Source organism: Apostichopus japonicus, chromosome 16 (assembly GCF_037975245.1).
Source record: "Apostichopus japonicus isolate 1M-3 chromosome 16, ASM3797524v1, whole genome shotgun sequence".
NCBI lineage: Eukaryota > Metazoa > Echinodermata > Holothuroidea > Aspidochirotida > Stichopodidae > Apostichopus > Apostichopus japonicus.
In genome coordinates this window covers 9,634,540-9,661,676 of record NC_092576.1, presented here as the reverse complement: position 1 = coordinate 9,661,676, position 27,137 = coordinate 9,634,540, and the positions used below count along the sequence as shown (strand labels likewise).

General features: G+C 38.2%; 3 protein-coding genes across 4 annotated transcripts in view; all 3 read right to left on the bottom strand.

Annotated features, from left to right (window-relative positions):
- Window positions 1-293: 293 nt before the first annotated feature.
- LOC139982883 (large ribosomal subunit protein eL32-like) lies at window positions 294-4,592 on the bottom strand. Its single transcript, XM_071996037.1, has 4 exons — window positions 4,450-4,592; window positions 3,056-3,179; window positions 1,508-1,660; window positions 294-517 (listed from the first exon to the last, which is right to left on the bottom strand). The coding sequence occupies exons 2-4, from the start codon at window positions 3,149-3,151 to the stop codon at window positions 359-361; spliced, it is 408 nt and encodes a 135-aa protein (XP_071852138.1). The 5' UTR covers window positions 3,152-3,179; window positions 4,450-4,592; the 3' UTR covers window positions 294-358.
- A 2,289-nt stretch (window positions 4,593-6,881) lies between these two features.
- LOC139982881 (U2 small nuclear ribonucleoprotein B''-like) lies at window positions 6,882-13,113 on the bottom strand. Of its 2 annotated transcripts, none has more exons than XM_071996033.1 (7): window positions 12,972-13,113; window positions 11,856-11,942; window positions 10,887-11,059; window positions 10,421-10,529; window positions 9,651-9,854; window positions 9,010-9,094; window positions 6,882-8,769 (listed from the first exon to the last, which is right to left on the bottom strand). In XM_071996033.1, exons 2-7 carry the CDS (start codon window positions 11,917-11,919, stop codon window positions 8,610-8,612), a joined length of 795 nt encoding a protein of 264 aa, XP_071852134.1. In that variant the 5' UTR covers window positions 11,920-11,942; window positions 12,972-13,113; the 3' UTR covers window positions 6,882-8,609. The 2 variants fall into 2 exon arrangements, with proteins under 2 accessions (XP_071852134.1, XP_071852133.1); XM_071996032.1 differs by having other exon boundaries at window positions 12,866-13,019.
- Window positions 13,114-22,654: 9,541 nt separating this feature from the next.
- LOC139982877 (uncharacterized) overlaps window positions 22,655-27,137 on the bottom strand; it is a 36,321-nt gene continuing 31,838 nt past the window's right edge. Inside the window, exons 14-17 of the mRNA XM_071996029.1 lie at window positions 26,946-27,015; window positions 25,713-25,780; window positions 24,965-25,134; window positions 22,655-23,978 (exon numbers count right to left, since the gene is read on the bottom strand). Of these exons, the coding sequence (XP_071852130.1) occupies window positions 23,925-23,978; window positions 24,965-25,134; window positions 25,713-25,780; window positions 26,946-27,015 (362 nt within the window). The 3' untranslated portion in view covers window positions 22,655-23,924. The remainder of the gene's footprint in view (window positions 23,979-24,964; window positions 25,135-25,712; window positions 25,781-26,945; window positions 27,016-27,137) is intronic.

Here is a 27,137-nt window from a genome sequence, read left to right as displayed (position 1 = left end):
GAGTCAGCTTCAAGCACCCCAGGGTAACAGCCCCTCCATGAAATCCATGATTCGCCTCTGGCCCTTCGAAAAAAAGTTAACTGAAAATCCAATCAGTTTGGAGAATTCCCGATCTCACCATTGAATTCCCCACCTTTGAAATCATGCTCTATAACAGGAAAAACAAGTACCACTTTGAAATCACGCTTTAACATGTGAAACTAGTACATGGTAATTTCCAATCAATATCAATATGTTTATAGTTTACATGTTATATCTTGTTACTCTTGACAACAGAAAAGACACCATCCACATTATTGTGTACAATTTGTAAATGTATTTCTCACTCCATTGACAAGCAATTTACAGAAACAACAATCTACTCGTGTTCTTCTCCTCTCAGCCTAGCGTGACGATTAGTTACGAGGATGGCCAACTGCTGGGCCCTCTCTACGATTTCCTTACGTTTCCTGGCAGACACACCATGGAATATTTCGGCGCAGAATTTTCTGTTGTTCATCATCAGCATTTCAAGCTCCTGAGAAGAAGAATAAAAGAAGCGATTTGAGGGTGAAGAATTTAATGAGGACAAGGAGACTCGAGAACTTATTAACTGTCATTTGAAATGCTTCCTTCCCTTGGCTCCTCATGTGGAAATAAAGAATAATGAAATATCTCAGGAGAGGGACAGTAACATTGGTATTAGCGTCACAAGTAAGGCATAAGAAAGTTCGTTGGGCTTTCCTAGGACAGCCTACTTTCTTTCTAGGTCTGACTTAATTTCATCAACATAAGTAGGTTAGCGTGGCACAGGGTTCTATGCAGCAGACCAAGGACTTATCTGACTCACAACAAAATACCCATCTAGCCCGCAGAAAACAATACATCAACAATCTTGCACAAAATGGGTTAATGCATGCTTCGGGCTTGTGCAACCTTCTGGCTTTCCCTGCAACACTGTTCAATCTAGGTGGCAGTGAGGATTTTTGTTTCTCTTATCCTTTGTCCCTAAAGAGATAATATATGAGAACCCCTGGCAAAGTGTAACCTTGCCAACCCCTGGCATAGAGTAACCTTGACAACCCCTGGCATAGAGTAACCTTGACAACCCCTGGCATAGAGTAACCTCGACAACCCCTGGCATAGAGAAACCTTGATAACCCCTGGCATAGAGTAACCTTGACAACCCCTGGCACAGAGTAAACTGTACTGTGATGTCTGGTATTACAGATTGCCTCTTAGTTGGAAACTTTTATTTTTTTACTACAAAACAAACACAAATTGGCAACTATGTGTCTTTACAGAACAACCATGGCTCCAAGCCAATCACCCATAAATGGAATGAGCATTTGGAATGTTCACCCCCTCCCTGTGACAGGAAGGGGGCTACAAGAAATAAGATTTCAAGACAATAGCCCACATAGGATCACACAGAGGTCAACAAAAGACCAAGTTTCTATAAGCATTATGGCCCACTGCCCTTTCTTAAAAATAACAGGAATAAAACATCTCTTAAGACTGCTCTCACCCTTTTGTTACGGACAACAAACTTCTTGAACCCGTTGGGTAACAGATGTCTGGTCTTTTTGTTGCTACCATAACCAATGTTTGGCATCCTCATCATACCCTTGAACCTACGCCGGACTCTGTTGTCGATACCCTTTGGTTTTCTCCAGCTTGGCTAAGAAGAAGAGGAGGAAAGGCATTGTCAGTCAGGATATCATTTAGTGCTTAAAATTTGCATAGTACTTTTGAAGGCCCTGAACATTCCCTTAAAAATCACTTCAGTACCTATGTACAAAAAACTGCTATACATATTTGCACTTGTACAGTATTTTACAAAGCATTTTGCTCAGCATTTTTACGATGTAATATTAGATAAATTATTCCGCGTTAGTGCACTGACATTTGCAGTTTGCTTGCTTTTTGCTGTTTTGTTTTCAGCAGTATAACCATCTACCTTTAGGGACATTTGCTCAATTTAAAGTTAGAATCAGTGGTTTCAGGGGTTCGGGGGGGGGGGGGGGGAGGACCTTTGTATTTCAGTTTTATTTTTTTGATCGTTCTACTTTGCTTTCTCAGAATTATATGCAATTTGAAGTAAACTAGCTGCATAATACCACAAAGCAAATTCAAGAGGGAGATTAAAGGCTGTTACTCTTTAATGTTCGTTTTGTTCGATCATCAAATAGTCAAGACGTAGATTGGCTTTGGGATATTTGTTGCCAAAGAAGAATGTTAAATCTAAGAGGATAGTGGATACCAATATTCACCATTGGTTTCATGAACTCTTTCAACACTACACGGTAAAAACTGCCATGTTACTGGGAAATTGGTGGGGGGGGGGGGGAGGGCAGCAAATGCTTACCATTTTACCAGTTTTCTTGGAAGCATCTTTCTGACTTTTATCAACAAGTTGATCCCACACAAGGACAATAATACAAAATAAGGTTGCAATTGATCGAAAGACACCCCCCCACCCCCTCATATACTTTCTCGACCAAATTATTAATGTATGTGAGATTATAAAAGTATTGAATTCAACCAAATCTATTCAAAACATTTTTGCCAATCAGGAAACTCTTCCCTTCAGTTTTATTTGGATTTTGTTTTAATGTTTTCTAGTTCTCGTCAGGGAATAATTCAACCATCAAAGTTTTGTGTAGCAATTTTACAGGCTCTTATTGTTGTTTCATATAAAATACAAAGGATCATTTGTGAAGAAACTGCCCTACATCTTTGGTCACATATAGCAATGTGACCATTTTGCGATATCATACAGGATAAATTATTCTCTGAAAGGAAGCATGACAAGAGACATACAGTACCACATGCCCTTACAATGGGTTGCAGCCAGTTATTACCGGAAGACGTGCGTGTGTGACTTTTGTTCTTTTCTATAAACTTTGCGATTAATTATTACCTGCTCCTTGACTTCATTAATTGAAATGAAACTTGGCCACTCTATTTTCTTTGTCACAATGTGATTTGAGTGTCATTTATCAATTTAATCGACTCAAAAAGTGGGTACATCAATATCCGATCCTCTACGGGAAAACATTTTTTTGCTTCTCACCTTGACACGCATAAACCTGTCACTCTGATGCCTCCTGAACCTCTTTCTCCTCTTCTTGACTATCCTCACAGTCTGGATTGGCTTGACGATAGCCATGGTGAAGACTTTCAGGTGTCCTCAACTACTGCAGTAGGCAATCAAACAGAAAGGGGGGAAAAGTTAGTTACAAATATCATATTATAGTCTAGACCAAGGTTGCTACAACCTTCCAGTCACTTTGTGTGTGTTTGGGGAGGAGGTGTATTAAATATTGTATTTTATTGGGGTATAAGTGGAGAATGTTATATATTTTGTATCAATATTTAGGCCTACTGTGGGTTTGGTGGGGACTGGGGAACAATTTCTTTTTCTACCAATCATAAAGTCACCACTGCACACCTTTCCATATATACAATATCCGAGAGCTATGGACTAGGGTAAGGCTGTACAATGCCCAACTGCAGACAGTCGGTAGCCTAGGGCTCTCCCTTCTTAACTGAGTGAAAGTGCTAAAAATGCATTCCATCTAGGCCTAGTCTTATATGCTTTACTAATTTTACTAGACTAGCTACTATGGTTAGGCCTAGCAACTAATATCAGCTTGAAACAGCTTTCAGAAATCCAAGTAGCCAAAGGGCTTGTCTTATTGGTAAATAACATTAATGTGTCATGTAAACTATGTAGGCCTTAATGTTGCCTTTTGCTACATGTGGCAAAGGTTCATAACTAGGAATCTTCACATGTTCCTGCGTAAGACATTCTAACTATCCTGGGCATATGGGTTGGTGAATACATCATTAGATCTAGTCTATATAATAGCGATTTGAATGTTATGATAGCTCCTATAGTTGCATTTAGGCCTAGTACTAATAGTAGTAATACTAGGCCAGGTCTACGTTAGTACAGTAATAGTAGAAAGCCTAGCCTAGGCCTAAGTGTTACTAGAATTAGTGTCACTGGCCTAGGCCTATTTGAAATTGTAACACAGCCTAGCCTACACTACTGATCATGCAGAAGGGACATATACCATGACGTCCATGTTTATATGCCATTACATGTATCAATATGTCGACTAGTAATATGTTGAATATCGATTTTGGTTGTACAGTGTGGCACTGACGTACACATTCGCAGCAAAGGCCTAACGTTAATCCTATAACTTTGCTCAGCAAGTAATGTTTGTGCATACTGTATATGTAGGTTAGGCTAACGTTTAGTGTTCAGTATACAATATCGTGTGACGAGCAAGAATATTGTATAAATTTATTTCCCTTTGTTAATCACAAATTACACTACTATTGGCAAAATATAATACTTTTATTCATTCACAAGGCATTGATGAACTTTGAAATTCTAAGCACATCACAGAGACCGAGATAACTTTGGATGTGGAATAGCAATATAGTCTTACTTACGCGAGGGTGAGAAGTCTAATCCAAAAGAAAGAAGAGGGCGCTAAATATAATTTACTTAACTGCTAAACCCTTCAGCGTGTATAGTTGCTGGCCTAAGTAGCTCTTTGGTTGGTTCAACCATGGTTTTTACCTCCATGGTTCAACCATGAAGCTATCTGTTTATATAGCTCCATGGTTCAACCTATTTCAACCAGGGAGTTGTTGCTTACGATGCTTACGATGCTTAAATTTCTGATGACTTATTCTCAAATACAGGCCTAAATGCTAATTTCCATTGTTGTTGGGTGTTTAATTCTAGTGACTGAACCAGTCATTTTCCCCTCTCCAGTAAGGTCCTTGATGCGGACTTTATTATCCCTCCTGATCCTTTTTCTACTAAACCAAACTAAACTAGAACATGTTCTTGTTTCCATCCGTTACGAAGAATTGAGAACCAATTACATCAGCATTCAGCACCATTTGTCCCGGCAACAAGTGTAATGCAGTTTTAACATGAAGAATAATTAGTTAGCTCCGTCATGGGAAACTGTGGTATCATTAGTGTTCAATCTTCTGAAGACTCAAGCAAACCTAAACAAAAATGACATGCATCCAGTGGCGGAGCTAGGGGTATTGGTCGCGGGGGGGGGGGGGGGGCGAGAATGGTCTGAAGGGGCGCTTTCGACACTATCTAAGCGGAGCACCACCTGACAGGTTGGCGCGGAGCGTACAGAATTTTTTTGCCGGAAACGACCCTTTGTGACAACTCGGAAGTTAATATGGGTGTTGGAAGTACATGCGCTGTGGTATTTTTGTAAAAAAAGTCACTAATCGCGAATAAGTAAAAAGTGGTAAACAGCTGAAAAGGGCGCCAGCTGTCCATTTGAGTCCGGGGGGGGGGGGGATCCGCCCCCTGACTGTATGGACGCTCCGCCACTGATGACATCATCATATACCAGAGTGTTGAATTAGGCCGTATCCATTACTTCCTTAATTCGTTGATAAGCTTATTGGTATGTACGAGTGTTGTTCTTTTTGAAAGTTACATGGTTGGTGCATGAAGTTTCTAACATAGTATTGTTGTTGGTGTTTACTACGAAACAGTTAATACTTTCACTTCCAGACTGTACTATCTAAATACGGAAAGGTAAGCAATTAAGGGGACAAGTAGAAATTTCACCTCAAACACTGTTCACAAAATGGCGATCCTCTATAACGTGACTTCTGATACTGCATGTCTAACCATCAAAGTTGATAAAACGGTCACATCCGTCAAAACGTGTACATCTTTGCAATCCGATTATAAAAAAAAAGACAAAATTCAGAAAATTGACGTTTTGACGAGATAACGGATCTCGTCAATGCATCAATTTTCTGCAAATTGACGAGTTGCACACTTACTACCATCTCGACAAGTTGACAAAATTCAGAAAATTGACGTTTTGACGAGATAACGGATCTCGTCAAGATTTTCTGAATTTTGTAATTTTGTCGAGATGGTAGTAACTGTGCAACTCGTCAATATGCAGAAAATTGATGCATTGACGAGATGGAAGTAACTGTGCAAGTCGTCAATTTGCAGAAAATTGCTGCATTGACGAGATCCGTTATCTCGTCAAAACGTCAATTTTCTAAATTTTGTCACATTACCATCTCGACAACTCGTCAATTTGCAGATAATTGTCGTTTTGTCAAGTCGGTAACTCGTCAATGCAATGTCCCTTCTACGCTTCCGTACTTGACGAATTCCATGCGTTGCTGAAAACCTTACCAGTAGCATACCAAGGTCTACAGCATTACTGTTATATTATTTTGTTACCGACTGTATCATTTATTTCCAGTATAAATATAAATATTTATAAACATGACATCAAAAGTGAGTACGTAATAAGATATTATTTTAAAATGTTAGTGTTCAAAACACAATATATACAAAACGTACAAGTGCAGCAGTCTACAATAAATTATCCAGATTACCATTTTCTAAATAAATATCTCTACCCCAACCCCTCTCGAACAACATGGAATCCCCATACTGCAGGTTCTGTAGGATTCTTATATAGCCAGCGTTTGGATCGGAGATGTGGTCGGTGTTTTACTAATTTAATACGTGATTGTAAGCGTAAATGAATACAATGTTATTCCTATTATCCTTTGATGTTTATATATATATATATATATATATGTATATAAATATATATATATATATAGGCTATATATATATATATATATATGTATATAAATATAGGCTATATATATATATATATATATATATATATATGTATATAAATATAGGCTATATAGATATATATATATATAGATATAAACACACACATTTATATACATATTGGCATATGTCAACGTTCATTTACTGAGTGTGTTTATTTTTATCGATTTGCCAAAAATAAAGAAGATGAAAGCAGAAGGAAAATGAGGACAAACAGAAAGAAATGTTGGCATTTTCAGTCAAATTTATTTTTACAAAATAATCAAAAGATGAAACGAGACTCTCTTGGCGTATCGCAGCTACTGTACAATGGAAGAGGCATGTCATACAATACTGTTACATACCATTGTTTTTCCTGCCTTCACATCCACCACGAAAGAAAAAAAAGAAAGATGACAATCTTAAACTCACCTATGATCCATACTTGCGACCAACATTTGAAAAACGTTTTCATCCTTATTTCCTTAAATAGGATATTAATCTGCATCCAAGAATGTCTCAGAATATTTATTTTTGCTGAGCAATTAAGATTTTTTAAGTTGTTAAAATACATAACATGATGGGAAATAACATGATGAGAAACTTTTACAACTGTGTCTTGTTTACAGAAGTTGGATATTAATTGCAGGACAGGAACTCCTTTACCAATGTGACAAGGCATATTTTCTCCACTCGCTCTCTCACTTTCTGCCTCTCATGAACTCATGTGTAGTATACAAAGACTTGTTCAAATTGTGCAATGAAACAAAATCTTTGCTGACTGTTCTTTAAACTAAAGAGGTCAAAGTGCAATGACCTTCGACAGCTTATCTACCTGACATACACAAACCATTAAAGGAAACACCAGAGCTGATGACCTCGCTCATCGGCAAGTTGGACCAGACGATAACGGGACGATAACGGGAGCTGTGGAGAGGAGTGAGATGGTGGAGCCATATGGTGCCATGCTCCACCCCTCACCATGAGATTTTTATGTTCAAATAACTGCCATTTCCTTTCCTTTTCTTTTTTTCTCAATTTAGTAAGTCAATTTGAAGGAAATGGTGTCAGAAGTGGGATTTAATGAAGGTCACTCGTTTAAATCACACTCGTCATGGAAAATTTGATTCCATAGATGCACTGATTCAAAAAGTCATGAAATAATGAAACTACATCCAAGCACCACAAGAACATGACTAAGGGCTGGTTTGTAATATTTCACACATACTTGCTCATCCTTCAATGTTGCAATTTAAATATATGTGCTTGGTAGGGGGAAAAAGCAACCAGGAGGGACTTTCAGCGCCTTGTTTGGAACATATGATGACACAGCCATTTAATTCATGTCAAAGAATAACAGACTGCCTGCCTTGTTGTAAAATGCAGAATCCATGTTTCTGTATCCAGTTGGACCATTACACTTTGTGGCCCCCTGTGCTAAGCCCAATATGACTATTTCCCCTGTGGTCAATGGTCATACAGCAACTACATCCAGCCTAGCCACAGTCTTAGTGACCAATGTGTACCTGCAGCCTTTCAAAATAACAATGTGCAATGCCAAGTATCTTCAAAGTTTCTACTAAGTAAATAAAAACAATCATGCAAAGAACAAAGGTTTAAGAAACAAACAAAAAAAGAAGGCTTTGTGCAATGCCATCGATACAGACAATACTTGCCTTTTGTTAACTGTCTTTGTAAAAATTATTACTTCACTTGTGTCCAATGTTCAAATCATGTATCTTGCCAGACAGACATAAAGACCCTCCTCCAGTTTCAATATTGAACATCGATAAGTCAGAACAAGGAAGCGGTAATTCCTCTCTAAATGAAAAGCTTGAGAGAATGACTACCGATCTAATGTTCAACGTTCCCATTGATTGTATCAGACAGGTGATGACACTCCAGGAATTTTTTCCCACTTGAGTTAAAGAAAGAGTGCGAGTATGTTGTTGTGAAACGATCTTCACAATGTTCCCTATTTCTTGGCAAAGGCTATCGTGAGCGGGTTAGTAGGGGTGATCTTAAAACCCTGCAGGGAGTCTTTGGCCTTGCCCGCTTGACCTTCGTTGACAAATTCCACAAAGGCGATGTCGTGTCTGTTGGGAACGAGACGAACTTCCTTGAAGCCATCGAACCTGGCGGTGGGAGATAAACAAAGATGGAGTCATTTTACAGCTTTGTAAACAATCAATATCTCTAAAGAAAGATTAAAACAGTGTGAATATTGATGGATTTCAAGGCTACAAATATATCTTGTTTTTCGGCGTACAGAGATTTCAGGAAGATTAGAATGGGTGGGGGAGGATGGGGGTGGGGGTGGGAGAAGGTATGGTGAAGAAGAGAGGAGACTGACGGACAAAAGGAGAAAAACTTACTGTTTGAAGAGCACCTCTAACATAACTTGTGATGTTTCCTCCGGCAGGTTCGTTAAGAAGAGAATGGAGTTGGGGACATCTGGAGCTAAAATAATAATGAGAAATGAATAACTATTGATCAAACCTAACAGGAAAGAATTAAACTGTTTATGCAATATTTAGCAACAAACCCTTTTCATCAAATGGTAACCAGTTTCCAGGCAAGTCATCTGCTCTTTGTGATTTCCAGACCACTGTCGGTCCAAAACTCTGGAATGATTTATGAATTTTGAATGATTTACCATTAAATGGAGGCTTAGGTGGTGCGTATTGGACCATGAAGGGAAACAGGGGCCCTGGTATTGGTCCCAGACTCCTACCCTTATATGCATATTATTCTAGGTTGAGTCTTTAATGTTGTATTTAACGTGTTTTAAACATCTGCTCAAGATAAAAAAATTCAAAAGACGTGCATATTTGCCAATTGGGAGACGACATGGTGTCAAATACAAGGAAGGGTTGAGAGAGCATTTCATGTGTGTAAAAACTGAATCGAAAGTTGACTGGGAAAGAAATTATATAAGCAATGAACAAATAAGAAATAGGAGCAGCAAAAGTGAAATGATGCAAAAAAATTCAAGAAAACGAGAAGCAGGTCTTACCAGGAATGACTGGCATCTGTTGCATATTTGGAGGAGGTTGGTTCATCATCCCGGCGGGCAAACCAGGAGGCATCTGTCCCATAAGTGGGGGCACCATGCCCACTGGCGGGGCGGCTGGTACCTGTGGCTGCTGAGCTGCAGCTGCTGCCGCAGCAGCTGCCTGGGCTGCAGCCTTACGACCTTTCTTTGTGAGTGGAGCAGGAGCTGTGAGAAGGAAGACTACTTGTTAGTTAGGGTATGCAGTTATAGACTAAATCGGAGAAAACATTGAATGCTGGTAATGTTTTCATAGCTGGCACGGTTTTCAGAGACACCTCGGCTCTTTAAATATGGTAAGCCACTAACTAAAAATTAAGTAAAAGAACTCTGAAATATTCATAAGGACACTGAAATATTCATGAGGACACTGAAATATTCATAAGGATGCTGAAATATTCAAAAGGAAACTGAAATGTTGATATGGACAATGAATATTCATAAAGACACTGAAATATTCCAGCCAGTTGGGACAATTTCCTAAATGCTAATACCTCTCTAAACTGTACTCCAATTTCATGCTTCAAACCACTGGTATTGACAGTACAAACAGTTCCTATACCTTGATCTGATAGAAACATGATATTCATACCGCTCGTACTTACAATAAGAGTGATTTGAAGCAGGACATGACACTACAGTATAGAAGAAATTGTCCCAACTGGGGTGAAATATTCATAAGGACACTGAAATATTCATAAGGACACTGAAATATTCATAAAGACTCCTCCTACCTGGCTCCGGTTCTGGCTTTCTCTTCTCTGGTATTTTCTTTTCTCTGGGTACAAAGGTTCCTTGCAGCTTAGCGATGGCATCAGATGTGGATTTGGCGTATTGTATCCTCTGGAAGTGAAACACAGTTCGATCGAGTTAACAAGACAACACATGCATGAGACAACGTTGGCTCAGACAATCATATATCATTCTTGCTCCTCGATAAATGAACAGGTTATTTTTATTGGGATAGCCTTAACAAGACAAAAAGATCATATGTGAATGGCAGGGATTTTTATTCTATTTATATAAAAGGCTAATCAACAGAAACTACAATATAATAAGTATATTTGAGCAGTGTTTGTCAAGCAAGTCGCTAACCACAATTTTGACAAATCTTTCTTGTGACTGAAATAGGCCATCTGCAGCTTTAAATCAAGTTAAAGAAAACAGAAAATAAATGGGATGGTATTAAGGCTATGTTACCATTGGCTTATCATAGAATGGGAACCCCTGCATAGACCGCAGGGCATTCGTTGCGCTGGGAACGTCACGAAAGACGACAAATGCTTGTCCCTTCATTTTCAGTGACTTCATCGCTACTATGTCCAAGATGGTGCCAAATTGAGAGAAAATTGCATAAAGAGACTTCTTCAGTTCTGCGTGGAAGAAATAACAAATATATACAGGCGATGAATCAATATTTCAATCGGAATTTGCCTTTTGAACAATTAATGTTGTCAGTTCAAATTTTCAGACTGAGGTCACTTGTTATTTTGTTCAAAATAGATTTAGTCCTAATTTTGATTCTCAAACAAATTACTAACACTAAACAGATAATAATGCCATAATCATTCGCATTGTCTCTCAAACATTTCCCAATAGTTCGAATGGGAGGGGTATTGACGAGGAGGGGATAGGGGGAGGGGGATTCTTTAATATTAAAGGGTATTTTCATATAGTCCCCATTTTGCTTTTTCTTGTGTGTATACTTAGTATACTATGACATTACCACACTGAGTCAACAAGCAATCATAAGTCTTATCAGACTGAAGTCCAGAATAGCCAGTTTGGTGCTTAAAATGCAAAATTTTCTTTGGCTGGAGGAAAAAAAAAGTTCCAGCCAAAAAGCATTTTGGGGTTTCTAGTGTTTATTTCATAATTATCTATCACATATCAAAATAAAAATAGTAGCTGAGAGCTGTTGAATTCCCTCCAAGGACATTTATTTCAAATATTTCATGCTGTGTAGTCTGACTGAAGGTTGGCATATAAGCCAACAGTGAAAGGAGATATATATATATGTATATATATATATACATCACTGAAATACTGGCAACCTTTCTTTTGTCCACTGAGGGGCAATAGAACTGGTAATTTGTAACTGCCAATTATATGGTGTTACTCACCAGATCATCAGCCTTAAAGTTATGAAAACAGTGTAGGCTAGCTTACCATCTTTCTTCACTTTTTCATTTAGATTATTGATGTAGATTGAGAAGTTTGGTTGAATCTCCATCTTGAAATTGCAGTTTTTATTATCTGAAACAATAAAAGTGATACTTATAAGTTTATGATTGATAGGCTAGATGCCATATGAAATTGATAAGAAATTGGAACTTTTATCAACCTGAAACTCCCATCAAAACTACCATTTAAACTTTGCAACATAGCAATAGAGTTAGCCTAAGTAAGGGTAGTAGGAGGGTCATTCCATGTCAAATCAACCAGTGGTCCCCGGGTGATCCTCTCAGATGTCGATGCAACTTTTTGTTCGGTAAGCCATTCTGCTACTCAACAAAAAATCTGTTATTTTCTGCTGACAAATTTGGTGTGCAGAAAGCACCATTTTTTTTGTCAGAGAAAAGTACTGTGTGCAGAGAATAATGGTACTGCATTCACTCAGTTACTACAAATTACAATTACTAAAATACAGTAACATACATCAAAACTTGTAATGTATGTTACTGTATTTTAATACAAATCTGGTGTGAGGAAAGCACCATTTTTTTGTCAGAGAAAAGTACTGTGAGCAGAGAATAACTGTACTGCGTTCCCCAGTTACTACAAATTGCAATTAGTACAGTAACATACATCAAAACTTTTAATATATGTTACTGTATTTTAATACAACTTCAGTAACATAGGCCTAGGCCCAGACCCAGACCATTGGCCAACTTGCTTAACGATATCATTAACGACAAGATCAGAAACCTGTCAAGTGTCAAAGAATCGTAAATTATACCTGACAGTAAGAAACCCCTTCGACCAAAGCTTAAATAGCTAGACACTAGGCTGGTGAATATTTATGCATATTGCTAGGATAGGCTGTCATTAGCTTAACGTTGGATCGAGTTAGCCTAGGCTACTCCAACCAAAATGTTAGGCTACAACGGTAGGCCTACCAAAAAATGAGTACCAAGAAACAATTTCGATGACATAAACATTTGCTGTTATGTTATTACCAATACCAGCAACTTGTACGGTTGCGATGCGTCAAATGGCTAAACCTTGGAGATTCCAGAAATAATCCAACTTTGTACTTTACACGACCGGGTCGAGGAAATTTACCTGTATCTTTGTCAGCCCTTCAAGTATTTTATTTGATTTGTCAGGTACACACTATGAACTGTACGTGTGTATTGCACATGTTTGATTAGCGTTACTTCTTCTACGAGGACGCTCAACGTATCTCATACGCGCTCTCCCAGTACATAACACATGTATTGATCACTGCACTTTTATTTAGGTTTATATATTTTCGACCAAAATACTAATGGTTAAAAATATAATAGAATTCCTTAAAATTGTATGCTAAGTAATTATAAATTTAAATCTCGTAAAATTTCTGGATATATATAAAATATGTCTCAATAAGAGCATATTTTTTACTAAACATTTTAAGTCATATTTTCGTAGGCCCCCACAAGTCTAATACTCGTAGACCTAAGTCTTTTGCCTCTCTAGCGCGCGACGAAAGGTAGATTACACTTGGGCACTAATTGCACTGTTTTTAACACTGTAACATTAAACAGAGTCTTAAAAGATCGATACCCGAAGGATATTAACTCTTCCAAATTCGGGGAAAATTCTTCGTTGTAAAAGAGGGTAATAAATGGCCCAATAACAACATAATCATTCTATATTAATAACTTATATTGGGGAATAGTCAGCGAGCGTTGGTGGTGTAGTGGTTAGCATTGATGCCTTCCAAGCATTAGGCCCGGGTTCAATTCCCGGCCATCGCACACGTTCTTTTGCTTTCAAATTATTAACGCAAAGGATTGCAGAGGTATATTAATGTTATGCAGTTTCTGGCTCCCCTGTGCAACCCCCACCCCCACCAAACTCCAAATTAAACCCACTTCTGCTGCCTCAAATCAAAGCAATGTAATATTTCGTCACCCTAGACCAGGGGTTGGCAACCTTTTTGAATGAATGGGGCAGATTATAGGAGTGAAAGATTGACAGGACCGCACCTACTGTAACCAACGACCTGCTGTTGATTTCAAACCTTTGATTCCGAGGACTTTCAAGCAATAAGTGTGTGTACTAATCTGTATTCACAAAAAAAACATAATGTCAATACAGTACAGTTGATAATTAGGGGATAAATACGAGGGGAACCGGTCTTAAATTTGATTTGAGACCGATGATGACGTTACGAGGAGGCTGAGCGGACCGAGGCGATAGCAGTACTACAGTACTACTGCTGTAACTGATTGAAAGTAGGCTATATATACTGTACAGTGTTCTTTGCAATTTGGGAAATTTCTTTGCCCATAAACATATTTGCATATACTCATGGCATGTCTTCATTTCTTTTAATTATGACTTCATGATTGTCTAACAGTGTCTAACATTTCGATCCTGAAGCAATTCTCCTCTCTATACACTCAACCAGTCTCGAATCGCATTCAAGACTGGTCCAGTATACAGAAAGTTGGTTTAGGCATTTATGAATTAATGGTGATAATAGACCTACCTGACAGCATCATTAGTGCAGATAAATTCTAAGCAGCTAGATGAAAAATAAAATGTAAAATAAATGAATAAAATGAATAAAAATAAATAAAAATAAATGTAAAATAGATTGCTTTTTTTCTTTTTCTTGAGACATATCTCATGGGCCGCAACCTGCACTAGACTGAAGCACAACACAAGAAGAAAGAAATCACACAAGTGAACAAGATTCCGTTTATAATTCTTATATTTTGTACTTTTTTTTGTACAACAAAGCACAATATTTTGCTAATATAGCGTTACAAGACAAAAAGCAACAAAATGATTAAAAAAATTTGTCAAGATTAAGAAAGTCCAAATAACACTGTTCTCTAGTGCAAGAAATGTTGAAATACTGGTATTTTTTTTTTTTTTTTGTCTTGGTTGCCTCACTGTTACTGTACAACTTAAGAAAGATAAATTCAAAACGTGACGATGATGAAGAAGACGTTTTTCAATTCACGCAATTAAATAATCTTGGACTAAGGAAAGAGAAAGATAAAGAAGAAAAAAAATCAAATATTGACAATAAATGGCTCCAAATCACCGCCAAAAAAAAAAACACCTTTCATGTTTAGCAACCGTTATTTTTCAAGGTATCCACATTCAAATTATTATTCATGGCAATAATCCATTCATGCATATTCATGAATTAATATGCATATGTATATTAAACACACAGAAAAACCAAACAGAGAATTTGCAATGGAAACAAAATAGTAGTATGAAGAATATGATGTGATGAAGAAAATGGAAGAGGATCGGAGGGGGAGGGGGGAGAGTGGGAGACGGTTGGGATGAGAGGGGTCGATAATCTTAAGAAAAAGGTTCTTTTATATTTTGCAGACACATACAAGCCTTATTTACAGATGGAACATAATGTTTTGCATTAAACAGATAGCCGAGCCAATGAGGTTTGAGATATCTCTTCCTGTGCGAATGACAGTCATCAAATTGGCCTATAACTTTTGGAAAGAAGTTCACACTGGCAGCTCACAACTAGTCTTTTCCTCTCTTAAATCCTTCCAAATTGAGACCCAAAACATGGAAAATATAGTTTAAGTCACCTTGGCAGATGCTAAGGAGTATGATTGTACATTCCAACATAAATTTCACCTGTCATGATAGGGGTGCAAACATCCCAGTTTCTCTAGAAAGTATCACGACACATCTTTCTGTTAGAGCAGGAAATATCAGTCAGTTACGGAAGAAACAGTAATTATTTGCAACTCTGAAGTTTTGCAAATTTGAATGATTTGCATATATATATATGAAAATGAAGAGAGAGAGGAAATTTCATAGCAAAACACAGACAGGATTTAGAAACGACTTCTCTGGTAGATAAAAGTCAAGAAAAACCCCCAAATGGTTATGTTTTCAATACTGGGCCATTAATAAAACCAATTTCCCAACAGGGTATTCTGAAATGCTGGTACTATAAAATATGAAAACAAAAGTTCATAGTTTTATTGTAATTATATCAACCTGCCATAAATCTTCAGAAAATAGGTTATTTTGAGAGACATCTTTTGCAATAAAACAGTGAACATAAGTGATATCTCACACGTAATGATGTATGGAATCTAGGATTCCTTCCTTCCTACTACAAAATTAGAATCGATGGGTTTTCACTGGGATAACAAAAATCGAGTGACTTCTTTTTTTACAGGCATGTGACTTGACAGCATTTAAAAGGTAATGTGTTGTCTCAAACAACACATATAAACTACATGAAAATATTAAGCACAAGTATAGGCTACTTTGTCTAATCCAAGAATGAGCATGGGTAAGGACAATCAAACCAAACGACTTAATATAATTCTGAAACCCAGTCCCTCGGCATGGATACTTGTGAACCATGAGATCGTAACAGTGTTTTACGTAAAGTGAATTCCATGGGAAACAGAAGAAAAAGGGTGTATTACCGATAAAAAAACTAACAGCATGACACATTATCAAACACTAAATACAGGTTAAACCTAAGTCATTTCACAGGCATATCCATTTTTATCCTAAAGCACAGCAGATCCAGAATCATTTATGGCATATATGGTACAACAACGTGACATGAATATATGGTGAAGCAATGTTTCAATAAACTGGTAGTGGGGGATGGCTTACAAGTACAAACTCCAATCCCTTCTCTCCTCCCCCCCCCCACTATCCCTCTGCCTGCGTTTACCTCCATATAAACCTCTACACACCTTAAACATCAGAATATCCTTGTGCATTTTTTTTTCCTTTGGTAGTTAAATCAGACTTTGACCCGTGCCGACCTCAAATGACCTTTGACCAATATCGACAACAGTCCCAAACCAGTTCTACGTAAGGGGAACCTACATACCAAATATTAAATGTACCCCAGTTATCCTTCTGAAGTTAGAGCGTTTACGAGCAAGTGTAACACACACACACACATGTTTGTGTTTCATTCAGACCGAGGACCCCATTGTATTTTCCATTGCTCAAATCCACGTACCCTAACTTTAACAATACCCCATACAATAGAATTCTTCCGAGGACGTGGTGATTCTTTAGAAATCACAACCGAGGACCTGAAATTCTTTTGTTCAAGTCCTCGGTCAGATAGCAAAACAAACGCACACATGCACACGCTATCACCATCGCATAGATTCCTTCTGCCTTCGGCAATTAGGAATCATGAAAGAAGAAAAACTGGCCAGATACCACCTAAAAGTGAATGAAGTAAATAGACCTTTAGTCAAAATGAAAACATGAACTTGAAATATTAGGCAAGAAAAACTGAGATGTTTACTGGTAGACTCACAAATAATAAACCCCACCCACATACCAATCTAGCACAAACAATCCTAGACTGCACACACAAAGGAAGACAATTCAATTCTTTACCTTTGTCTAAGAGATTAAAGCACCTTACATGTTGATTAGGCATCAAGAGCTTTCATGAGAATTGAATTAAAAAATACAAACACTTAGTTTAGTCCAAGCAATCCCCTCCCTCCCTCCTCCCCTCCCCCCCCCCCTTAGCCACCACAATCTATGACAAGAATTCTCATGTACCTACTTTAGTCCATGCATGCCCCTTCCCCTTCTCTCTCTATATACATTCACCAGCTATGTACATCCCCCTACATGAGCTGCAACTGAACTGCTCATACACCGGCTTAAAATAAGCACATGCCCTTCCAGAGTATAACAACAACCTACTACAGATTGTTACAGTCCACACTCCCCCCCCCCCCCTGCATGCTACAAAACTTTAACTTTATGCTGGTATTTTCACTTGTATTCATACACCCCTCCAAACTATATGACAACGACATTCATTAACGTTTTAATTCCTTTGGGCCTTGTATACACATACACTCATTTACATATACTCATAATCACATACACTAATATATTCATATATGCATGAATTGCCATACAGTCATATGCATAATCATTGACCCGTCATGTACGCATCACACTCACAAGGCTCCTCCTACATATATGCACTCATGTACACTTTAATCATATAATCAGATAGCTTATATAACCCTAAGTTTTTTAACCCCTCAATATATTATTTTTGGCCCTGGCAAATTACTGGCTTTCAACAAAGCTGTTTTCACTTAAACCAATTCTCATTGATATCCTCTGCTCCTCTGTGAAACTTTGTTACTATGAAAATAGACCAACGTTATAGTGGATACATGCATAGAAAACACCTTTTAACAGACTATGTTTGCACTTATCTCCTTAGTTGAATCTAGTTGTTACAAACCAGATCAATCTTACACTTGCTTATAACTGAAGTTGTGTCGTGGTCACAACACAACCTATCTTAAACGACACCATCTTTCCCAAGCGACATCCCCTTTTCACAACAATCTGTAAGTTTGTCCCGAGTTGAATCTAGTTATTACAAACCAGATCAATGTTATCCTATTTTATAACTGAAACTGTGTAGTGGTCACAACACGACCTGTCCCAAATTACACCATCTGTTGGAAAGGACACCATCTTTTCCATATGACACCATCCATCCAAAATAACACCATCCGTCCCCAACGACACCATCCATCCCAAACGACACCATCCGTCCCAAGCTACACCACCAACCTTTAGAAATGACACCATCTTTCCCACACGACACCATCTTTCCCAAACAACACTATCTTTCCCAAACGACACCCCCTGACCATGACCATTTCAACAGAACACTAAAGACGGAGTGTTATCAAAATATTAAAACTGCTTCCAAATATGTGTCTTTCCAGAGTTGATATAAAGGCCGTGTGCAATGATTGACAAAATTCTGACCAAAAACTTGATCATGTATGAACAAAGAGAAAATGCAGTACTGGTTGATCAAAAGAACAAAGGAGAAAGCCAAAACGAAGAAAAGAAAGATAAAAAAAGTGGGGAAAAAAGAAGATAAATGTGAGCATGTAAAGTTCCAAAGACACAGGCGTAAAGTTATCACCACCTATAGCACCAAAAAATAGAAACAGGAGTGCTTTGATCTCTTGCTGCCCCTTCCCCCCTTCCCACTAAAACCCACAGCTGCAGTTTTCTTGTTCCCACACCTGACCCCTCCTTGCTACCTATATCCATTCTCTTCCTCATTCCCTTCCCCACATAAAAAGCATCCTTTCAAATTCAAAAAGCTATTCGTTCTTAGGCCAGGGAAACCCTTTTCCCCATACTGATCAACTTTTACCTTCCTCCCCCCTGCCCCTTCCTTCCCTCCCTCCTTTCCTTCCCACCATTCACCTCAAACTGTGTCCTGTCCCTCATGAAGCAGGACTCACTTCCATTAGACTGAAAATCTTGTAAATTGTGTTTTCTTTTCCAACAAAGCAATAGAGATATATAGAAACAGAACTTTTGACTCCGAATTACAAACTCAGAGACAACTCTCTAAAAGATTTTGAAATATTTCACTGCAATTGGTCCGTCCAACAACGTCTGGAACTACAAGACCTTACGAAGCAATGAAGCTTCCTTGAAACACTGAAAGATACAAGTGAAATTACTCTCATCATAAATTTTTTCCCCATGAAATTTGCATAAATCTCATAATGACTTAGTGGGAGGAGGAAAAGCTGAATGCAAAAGCAGGAAAGCTATGGAGGCCTTGAGAAGCCATGATCTATTCTGCCATCCTTTAAAAGCAACTATCTCAACTGGGATTATTAAATTTGCCCAAGATAACAGAATCTTCGATATTATTAGGCTTTTGGGTTAAATTTGTACTCACTTTCAGGCACTGCTTCAATGCCTGCTTACTAAAGAACGGGGATAATTTATGCGCTCAAATTTTGTGTAGCACTGTTTGAAGACTCATCAGTTTCGTTTCTTTTAAAATACTATGGTTCCTGGGTTAAAAAAAAAAGATCTGTTTTAAATTTAATGGCAATTCAAACCTTTTTACATCGCAGTTTGCCATATAATGCCAGATAAATTATTCACCTAACAATCAACTAAGCATGTATCACCCATTCTGAAACCAAACTGCACCATCAGGCCTTAACTATATCTACAAACTCTTTAAAAATCATACAAAAAGAAAGAATAGAGATTTAGGAAAGAACAGGACATTATTGGCTAAGAACAGGAGTGGAACCAATGGACTTCAGGAATACAAGTCCTGTTTTTTTTTTACTACCAACTAGGGCATATCCATCTCATTGTTGTTTTGGTGATCCCTAATGCCAGTGCCAATCTATTTTGACATGCATTAATATAATACACAGAGAATAATACTTATAGTGGTGAGCTAATATTATATTGGTCATTACTGTTGTTTTCTGTTCTATGGTCGAACTGACCAGGGTGTCATTTCACGGCCTTAAATTGCCACGAGTCAGGTCTATGGGTACAAAGTTGATTTTGCAGGCCAAAGTGAAATTTTTGTATCCAAATCTGCTCGTCACGACACCCACCACACCTACAGATGTAACTTAACTCTCATGAAATGGGAAATATTACATTATGTGGTCAAATAAAACATCAGAAAGTTTCCACTGTTTCAAAGTTGAAATATCGTCCCTATCACGGTAGGCCCTTGGCCTTCATACAAAAGTACGCCTATACATATTTCGTGATTTTATTAGACATAATGGCCGTAGCACACATGACCCCGCAGGCCACCTGTGCCATGAGTGAGTATTAATGAACATTAGAAATTTGACGGTAACCGTTTCCAGTAAAGGTAGCAGTTTCTCTCTTAGAACTACAGGAAATATAGCAGAACATGTACTGCTAAGCACAACCATGAAATGTTTATGAATTTCTTTATTTTTTTTTATGTAGATACAGTTTTGTAAAGGAATTATGTTTAAAGAGTATTTATCAAAACTTGTCTAATAACAAAACGTTGAACTAATCCATGACAAATCCATGACAAAGCATTATCATCATGATGGTCATGGAAACTATATCCAAATTTGCAGATGAATTTTTTAATTAAACCAGGTTCTCTAGTACATATTTCCTTTCCTATGTTCACAATCTACTTTATCCAAGACAAATCCATGACAATGAATGGACATTTCTGATAGAGCGGTGTTCTCACAACTACACAAAATCCTGCACCACTTGTCAAATTTGTGTATACAAATTTTAAATAAAACCAATTTCATTACCCTCTCAAGTTTTGACAGATATCAATTAATCCATGACATATCCATGATGTTTTCTATGCAATTACATATCACTGCATGATGGAGACAGCAAAAATGTATGTAATTAACATGAAACCATGACTGTCCCATGACAGTGACTGCCAAATTTCAAACAAGCAGCATACACCTAAGTTAAATAATCCAACTTTAACCACTACATGACTTTTCCATGACAGTTAATGCCACATTACTGAGCAGAACATTAGAAAAGAAAAAAAAGGAAAAACCAGCATACACCTAACTGAAATAATCCAATATAGGCCTAGAGAAAATTTGAAATATTCCATGACTTTTCCATGTCAGTCAGTCAAATAACTACAGTTTTTGTAGCATTAATGCAAACATCTTCATATACTTCTCAATGCCTATCTAAGACCTATGCATCATTGACGAATTCAACATTTTATAACAATCAGCATTTATGTCTGCGAAAGAGGTAACCGTCTGTAAGTCTAGAGGTAAGGGTGACTAGCTCAAGAGAATATAAGATGCAATCTAGACCAAACTAGTCTCTTTGTTTTATTTTCCTTTGTCTTCCCATTTTACATCTCATCGTAATCACTCAAGTTATTGTTAATTTTTTTTCCGGAGATTTAGTTGTCGTTCGAGAAAGGGCCCGATGAGCACAATACCCTACATCTTCTACACATTTGTGAAAACCATAGCTTCAGCAACACACAATTTTGATATGCAAAATAGGGTTAGGCTAGGTACATCTGCTATGACAGTGTGTGAGGTCTAGGATAGGCTCATGAATCAATTTCAAAACGTCTGTTATTGGCATCACCGGTGCATTAATAAATAGATTAAAAAAATTGTGTACGAAATTTTCTTGATTTGAGTAAGAAATTAAATTGCAAACGTAAGCAAATTGTTTTAATTTGTAAAACAAACATTGAAATCAACATCCGTTTTAACTATTAGCACCGACATAAAAATAGCAAATAGGTTTTCTCTTTTCTGGATTAGTTTGTTTTCACAAACCCCCCAACCCCCCACCCAACCCTCTTGCTTCATCACAACTGTGTTGGCGAGAACCACAGCTTTCACTGCAAAGTATGGAGCAAGGACCATCATAGAAGTAACAACTTTAAATAAATACTAAACTTCAGAAGTTGCAAATTTCAATTACATATCCATGGTAACCACATCAAGTACAACGACTGAGAAATTATAAACAAAACCTGACAGAGCAAATAAATTACTTGGAATACAACCAAATGACCTCAGGATTTGATAAAAGTCCTGAATTCTGTCCAGCCCTTACTTGGTGACCACCCCTCCATTATCTTCTCTAAGTGGTGACTACCCCTCCATTTCTCCTCCAATGGGTGCCAGTTCCGAAGCAACAGCACCTTGCATGCGACGTAACCAGGGATGACCCATGCATTCCATTTGATGCAACCAAGAAAGTTGCAGGATTTCAAAGGAAAATTTTGACCTTCTACGGAAATGGAATCTGGGTATTCAAGAACAAACTCGGAAAAGAGCAGATAAACTATTTTTGGGGCTAGAACGGCTGTTGTATTTTGGTCCCACATTTTACTGCAGGATTCAAAAGTTTGTAATGACACAAACAATATTTCAATGTCTTTTCTCTCTCTCTATCTCACAGAATTTCAAATTTGAGAAACGACAGAAAGTCCGTCTCTCTTTTTGAGCGACTGATGAGCCAACCGAGATGAACAGAACGGGGAAACGTTGTAGCATCTCGCCTGATAATTCCTTGATTTTCAATTATTTTTCTGCAAAACCTTTAGTCCTTGAGGTGCTGATTATGTTCTTGCTTGATTCATGCCTTAACAACGGAAATGTCTCCCCCCCCCTCCCCTCCCTTTTTTTCCCACTTTTCTTTTTACCTTTTTTCATTTCACAGCTCATGTCTTCTTGTGGATTGGATACCAGTCATGCATGCACACAAATTTGACTTATTTAAAACAAAAAAAGGATTCTATAAGGTGGATAAAAGTTATGAATTGCAGGAAAGTAAATTGAAAGCATGATAAAGCAAGCTAAATAGTTTTCATGCCCGTCAAGTCCTGACAAAACTCTTTTGGCTGAGCCCCCGATTTTGCAATTTTCTTCTCTTTTTTCTACTCTTTTTGTGAATTAATAAAGATGAAATTTTATCTGGATGTAGCCCAATACTAAGTAGAACAATAACAGACAATACCTCAGAGGGTCAAGACAACATTCACAATCTTTTAAATAACTTTTCTTAAATTGTTGGGCAAAATTTCCATCTCTGAAATGGTATATTCACTGTTTCATCCTTGTTAGTTCCCATAGCCACCTCACATTCTTTTTTCTCAATTAACATTTAACAGCTTAACTTTTTACTGACTGGCCTGTTACCTCGGTCGGGAGAAAGACGGATGAATAATTATACACCATCTTCTCTCCCCCCCCCCCCAAAGAAAACCTTTTCTTTTCAAAGAGCTGTGTGTGGTCTCCTGTCATTGATACACAGCTGTAGTTAATGAGGCGACCCTCTGGAAATCTCCACGAACACTTGGCATAGCTTCCTCCTAACAAACGACTCGATGAATGTATGAAAAACATGGAACGAGAGAGATAGAGAAAAAACCCCTTCTGGCAGAATGGACCATCCCTTGTTCACAATGGTCTCTACCGCTATGGAACCGGATTTTCAGCAAACAGAGCTCCAATCATCTCAAACATTGCTTCTATTCCGGTCTCCTTCCAACACTTCAACAGGGTATCTACTTCCAGCGGCTCGCACCAGTCAAGCAGTCCCTCGGTTCAAAAGGTTTCATTATCTACAAATTATTTCCCAGTTCCGGCTGGCGTACATGGTGTGCCTTTGTTTTCAAAGGGGGGGAGGGAAGCAATTCTTGTCCGCAAAATCTCACAGGGTCTGACTGGCTACCATACTCCTGTATGGTCCCTGTACCCTCAAGTACTGTTAACAAAAGAAGAAGAGGGGAGAGAACTGGTCAATCTCTGTTTCTGTAACACTGAATAAGTCTTTTGGGAATAATACTTGTTCACAATTCAAACAAACTGAAATCCTAACCTTTGTGAAACTAGAAAAATTAGCACCCTCAAGTACTGCAAGCATAGGGGACAGGACCAGTCAATCTCTCTCTTGTCTGTTTTTTTGAGTTGAAAGAATCTTTGGGATTTCTACTTGTTTACAATTCAAATGAAACTGAATCCCAAACTATGTGAGCTTTAAAACATTACTACAAACTATTTTTTTTAAAGTAATTAATATGCATAATTTAGATGGGGGAGTGACTTTGTAACCTATGTACCTTTAAGGCATAAGAGGGTGTCACTAACACTGTGTCTGGGGAAGGGGTGCTTTTGCCTTGAGGGCATGATACTTTACAATATGTTTGACTAGCCAAGGTTCTTGTGAATAAATCAGGTGATGGGAAAAGGGAGGGGTAATTGAGAGACACTTTATGGGGGTGGGGTGTTATTTTTATTACTAGTATGGGCTAGTTAGGGTCCTTGTAACATGATCCTTATGAGTGAAAGGACCGGTGGGAGGGGGATAAGAGAAATTTATTACCGGTATGATTTTTAAGTGGTGTTCATGGGACACAATACAAGTCAACGGAGGAGTGAAGGGTTTAGGAAGGGGAAAGGTTTGTAACACAAAATATTGTATGTATTGTTGTGAGAATACAGTTCTCAATGGTCATTATCTAAAGTGAATTGCACCAGTTCATAGGGAGGACATAATAGGGTGGAGGGGGTGGGTTGGAGTTGGGACGGGGTTAGATTGTGTTACCTGTATGACTAGTGAGGGTCCTTGTGATACAATCTCCGGTGGTATTGTTGTGAGAGCGCAGTGGGGAGCAGAGTACTAGTTCACAGGGAGGACATAATAGGGTGGAGGGGGTGGGTTGGAGGCGGGATGGGGTTAGATTGTGTTACCTGTATGACTAGTGAGGGTCCTTGTGATACAATCTCCGGTGGTATTGTTGTGAGTGAGCAGTTCTCAATGCTCATGATCTGCAGTGACGAGCAGAGTACCAGTTCATAGGGAAGAGAGTTCAGGTTAATATTATCGTTCAGGTACAACTGTTCCAACAGCTCCAAGGTACCTAAAGAAAGGAGGAACAAGATAATCAAGAAAATAATAAAAAAGGTTAAATTAATTAAGTTATGATCAAAATTACTTTTGTCAAGATGCAATGTAAACCTGAACAGAATCTAGATAGGATTTGTTTACAACAAATCTTAACATCTAACTTCAGTGAAACCATTAGAAAAGTGTGCATTGGGCCAATTTCATTTCCTCCACAATCCATTTTGATTACAGACACAGAAATAATGAACTTTGTTTTAGATCATTCGATCAATCGATCAATAAATTAGGACATTGGAAAGAATGCTAAGAAAAAGATGAGCAATCTCTTTTAGACTTATTCTGTATGAAACTTGGGCAAGGGAGAGTGAAGGGTAAGGGTGAAGGGTAAGGGGTGGGGGTAGAGACAGCATGAGGGTAAGAGGATGAGTTCCTACCTATCACCTATCACTGTATGTTTCTACTGCACTACCTCACCTGGTATGTGAGTGGCTGAGAGTGGAGCAAAAGGTAAAGGAAAGTGAAGGTAAGAAAGAGGGGGAGGGGGTGGGATGGGGTGGGGGGTGCACCAACATCTATAAAGATAAGACTTACCTATTTCTTCCGGTATTGTAGTGAGATTATTTTCTCCAACTCCCAGGTAGGTGAGATTTGTCAGGTGACTGCGGGAGAAAAAGTAGGCAGGTGAACGGTTGTTCGTTTAATCACGTGGTGGATGAGAGAGTCAAATCAATGAATTGTTGAATTACATGAATTTATCAATTAAGGGTTGTGTGAACATTGTACTTTACTTTTTGAGTTGCAACATTGTGAAAATTCTGACCGAAAGGTGTTACACCGTACAAGTACAACAGCAGGAGTACAGGTAGAATTTGTATGAGTACAAGGCTGAAAAAAAAGTTAATTTTGCAAAAATACCTGAACTTCATTCCAAATTTCTACTGAGTATGAGTACAAGTGGGGAATGGGGGGGGGGGAGGGTAGGATTCCAGGCAACGATGCTAGAATATGAATACCCGCACAGACTCGCCACATGTTTGATTACACATCATTGAACACCCACCCCTCAGTTTAACTAACAGATCTATACTGATGACAATCTTAGATTGTTCTTAACAGGGATCTCCAGCCAAAGCTCTAAATCAACAGAGGGAGCTTTTATATCGGTCCTTTTCTAGTTTCGCAAACTTGATAAGCTGCAGTATCAGTGAGAAATTCCTTTGGGGATTCTCTGACCGACCACTCTGGGCAAACTACCTGCACTATTTCACAATTCACACATAATGTGACATATTCGAGCTAGCATTGGTCCATTTGGTTCTCACCACTCATAGCTAGCACATTTTAACAACCAAATGTTGACCAACGTCCGTTTACCAAACTTTAAACACGTCAGGTCATCAACCAATCGGAAAGCTTCTTTGAGGTATTTTCGAGCACATCTACTAACCCGAGTTGAAGCTTTGATAGTCAGTATAGCTGTATCGAAGACCCCGAAACAGAATACAGTGGACCTATACGTGCGATTCTTCTCACAACTACTGAAACCTATTTTTACAACTGGCACATAGATTGAGATATGAATACAGCGCTTTATAAAATCTTTGGAGATCTGTGAACAGTGTAAGTCACATGTAAGTCACATGCATTAGGACCCTATGCCGTACCTACTGCTGTGTTAGGACCGACATGACAGCTCCCTCTACATAAACGCTGAAGATGCCCATCAGTGAGCTATGGACCGATAAGTTCAATAGAGATAACCCGACATTCCACGATCCCCATTGTATTGCATTGTGTTAAAAGTTTGCCTGATTGAACACTTACCCTATTGCTCTGGGCAAGGATGTTAGTTGATTCGACTGTATAACCAACTTTTGCAATTCTGTGAGAAAAGCTGCAAGAAAATAAAATGTGGGCATGAACAACAATAAAAGTAAGTGGATACCGAGATGAGCTAAGGATAACACAGTAATAAACCATGGAAAAGCTGTAAAAGTAAAATGTGATAAAAATAAG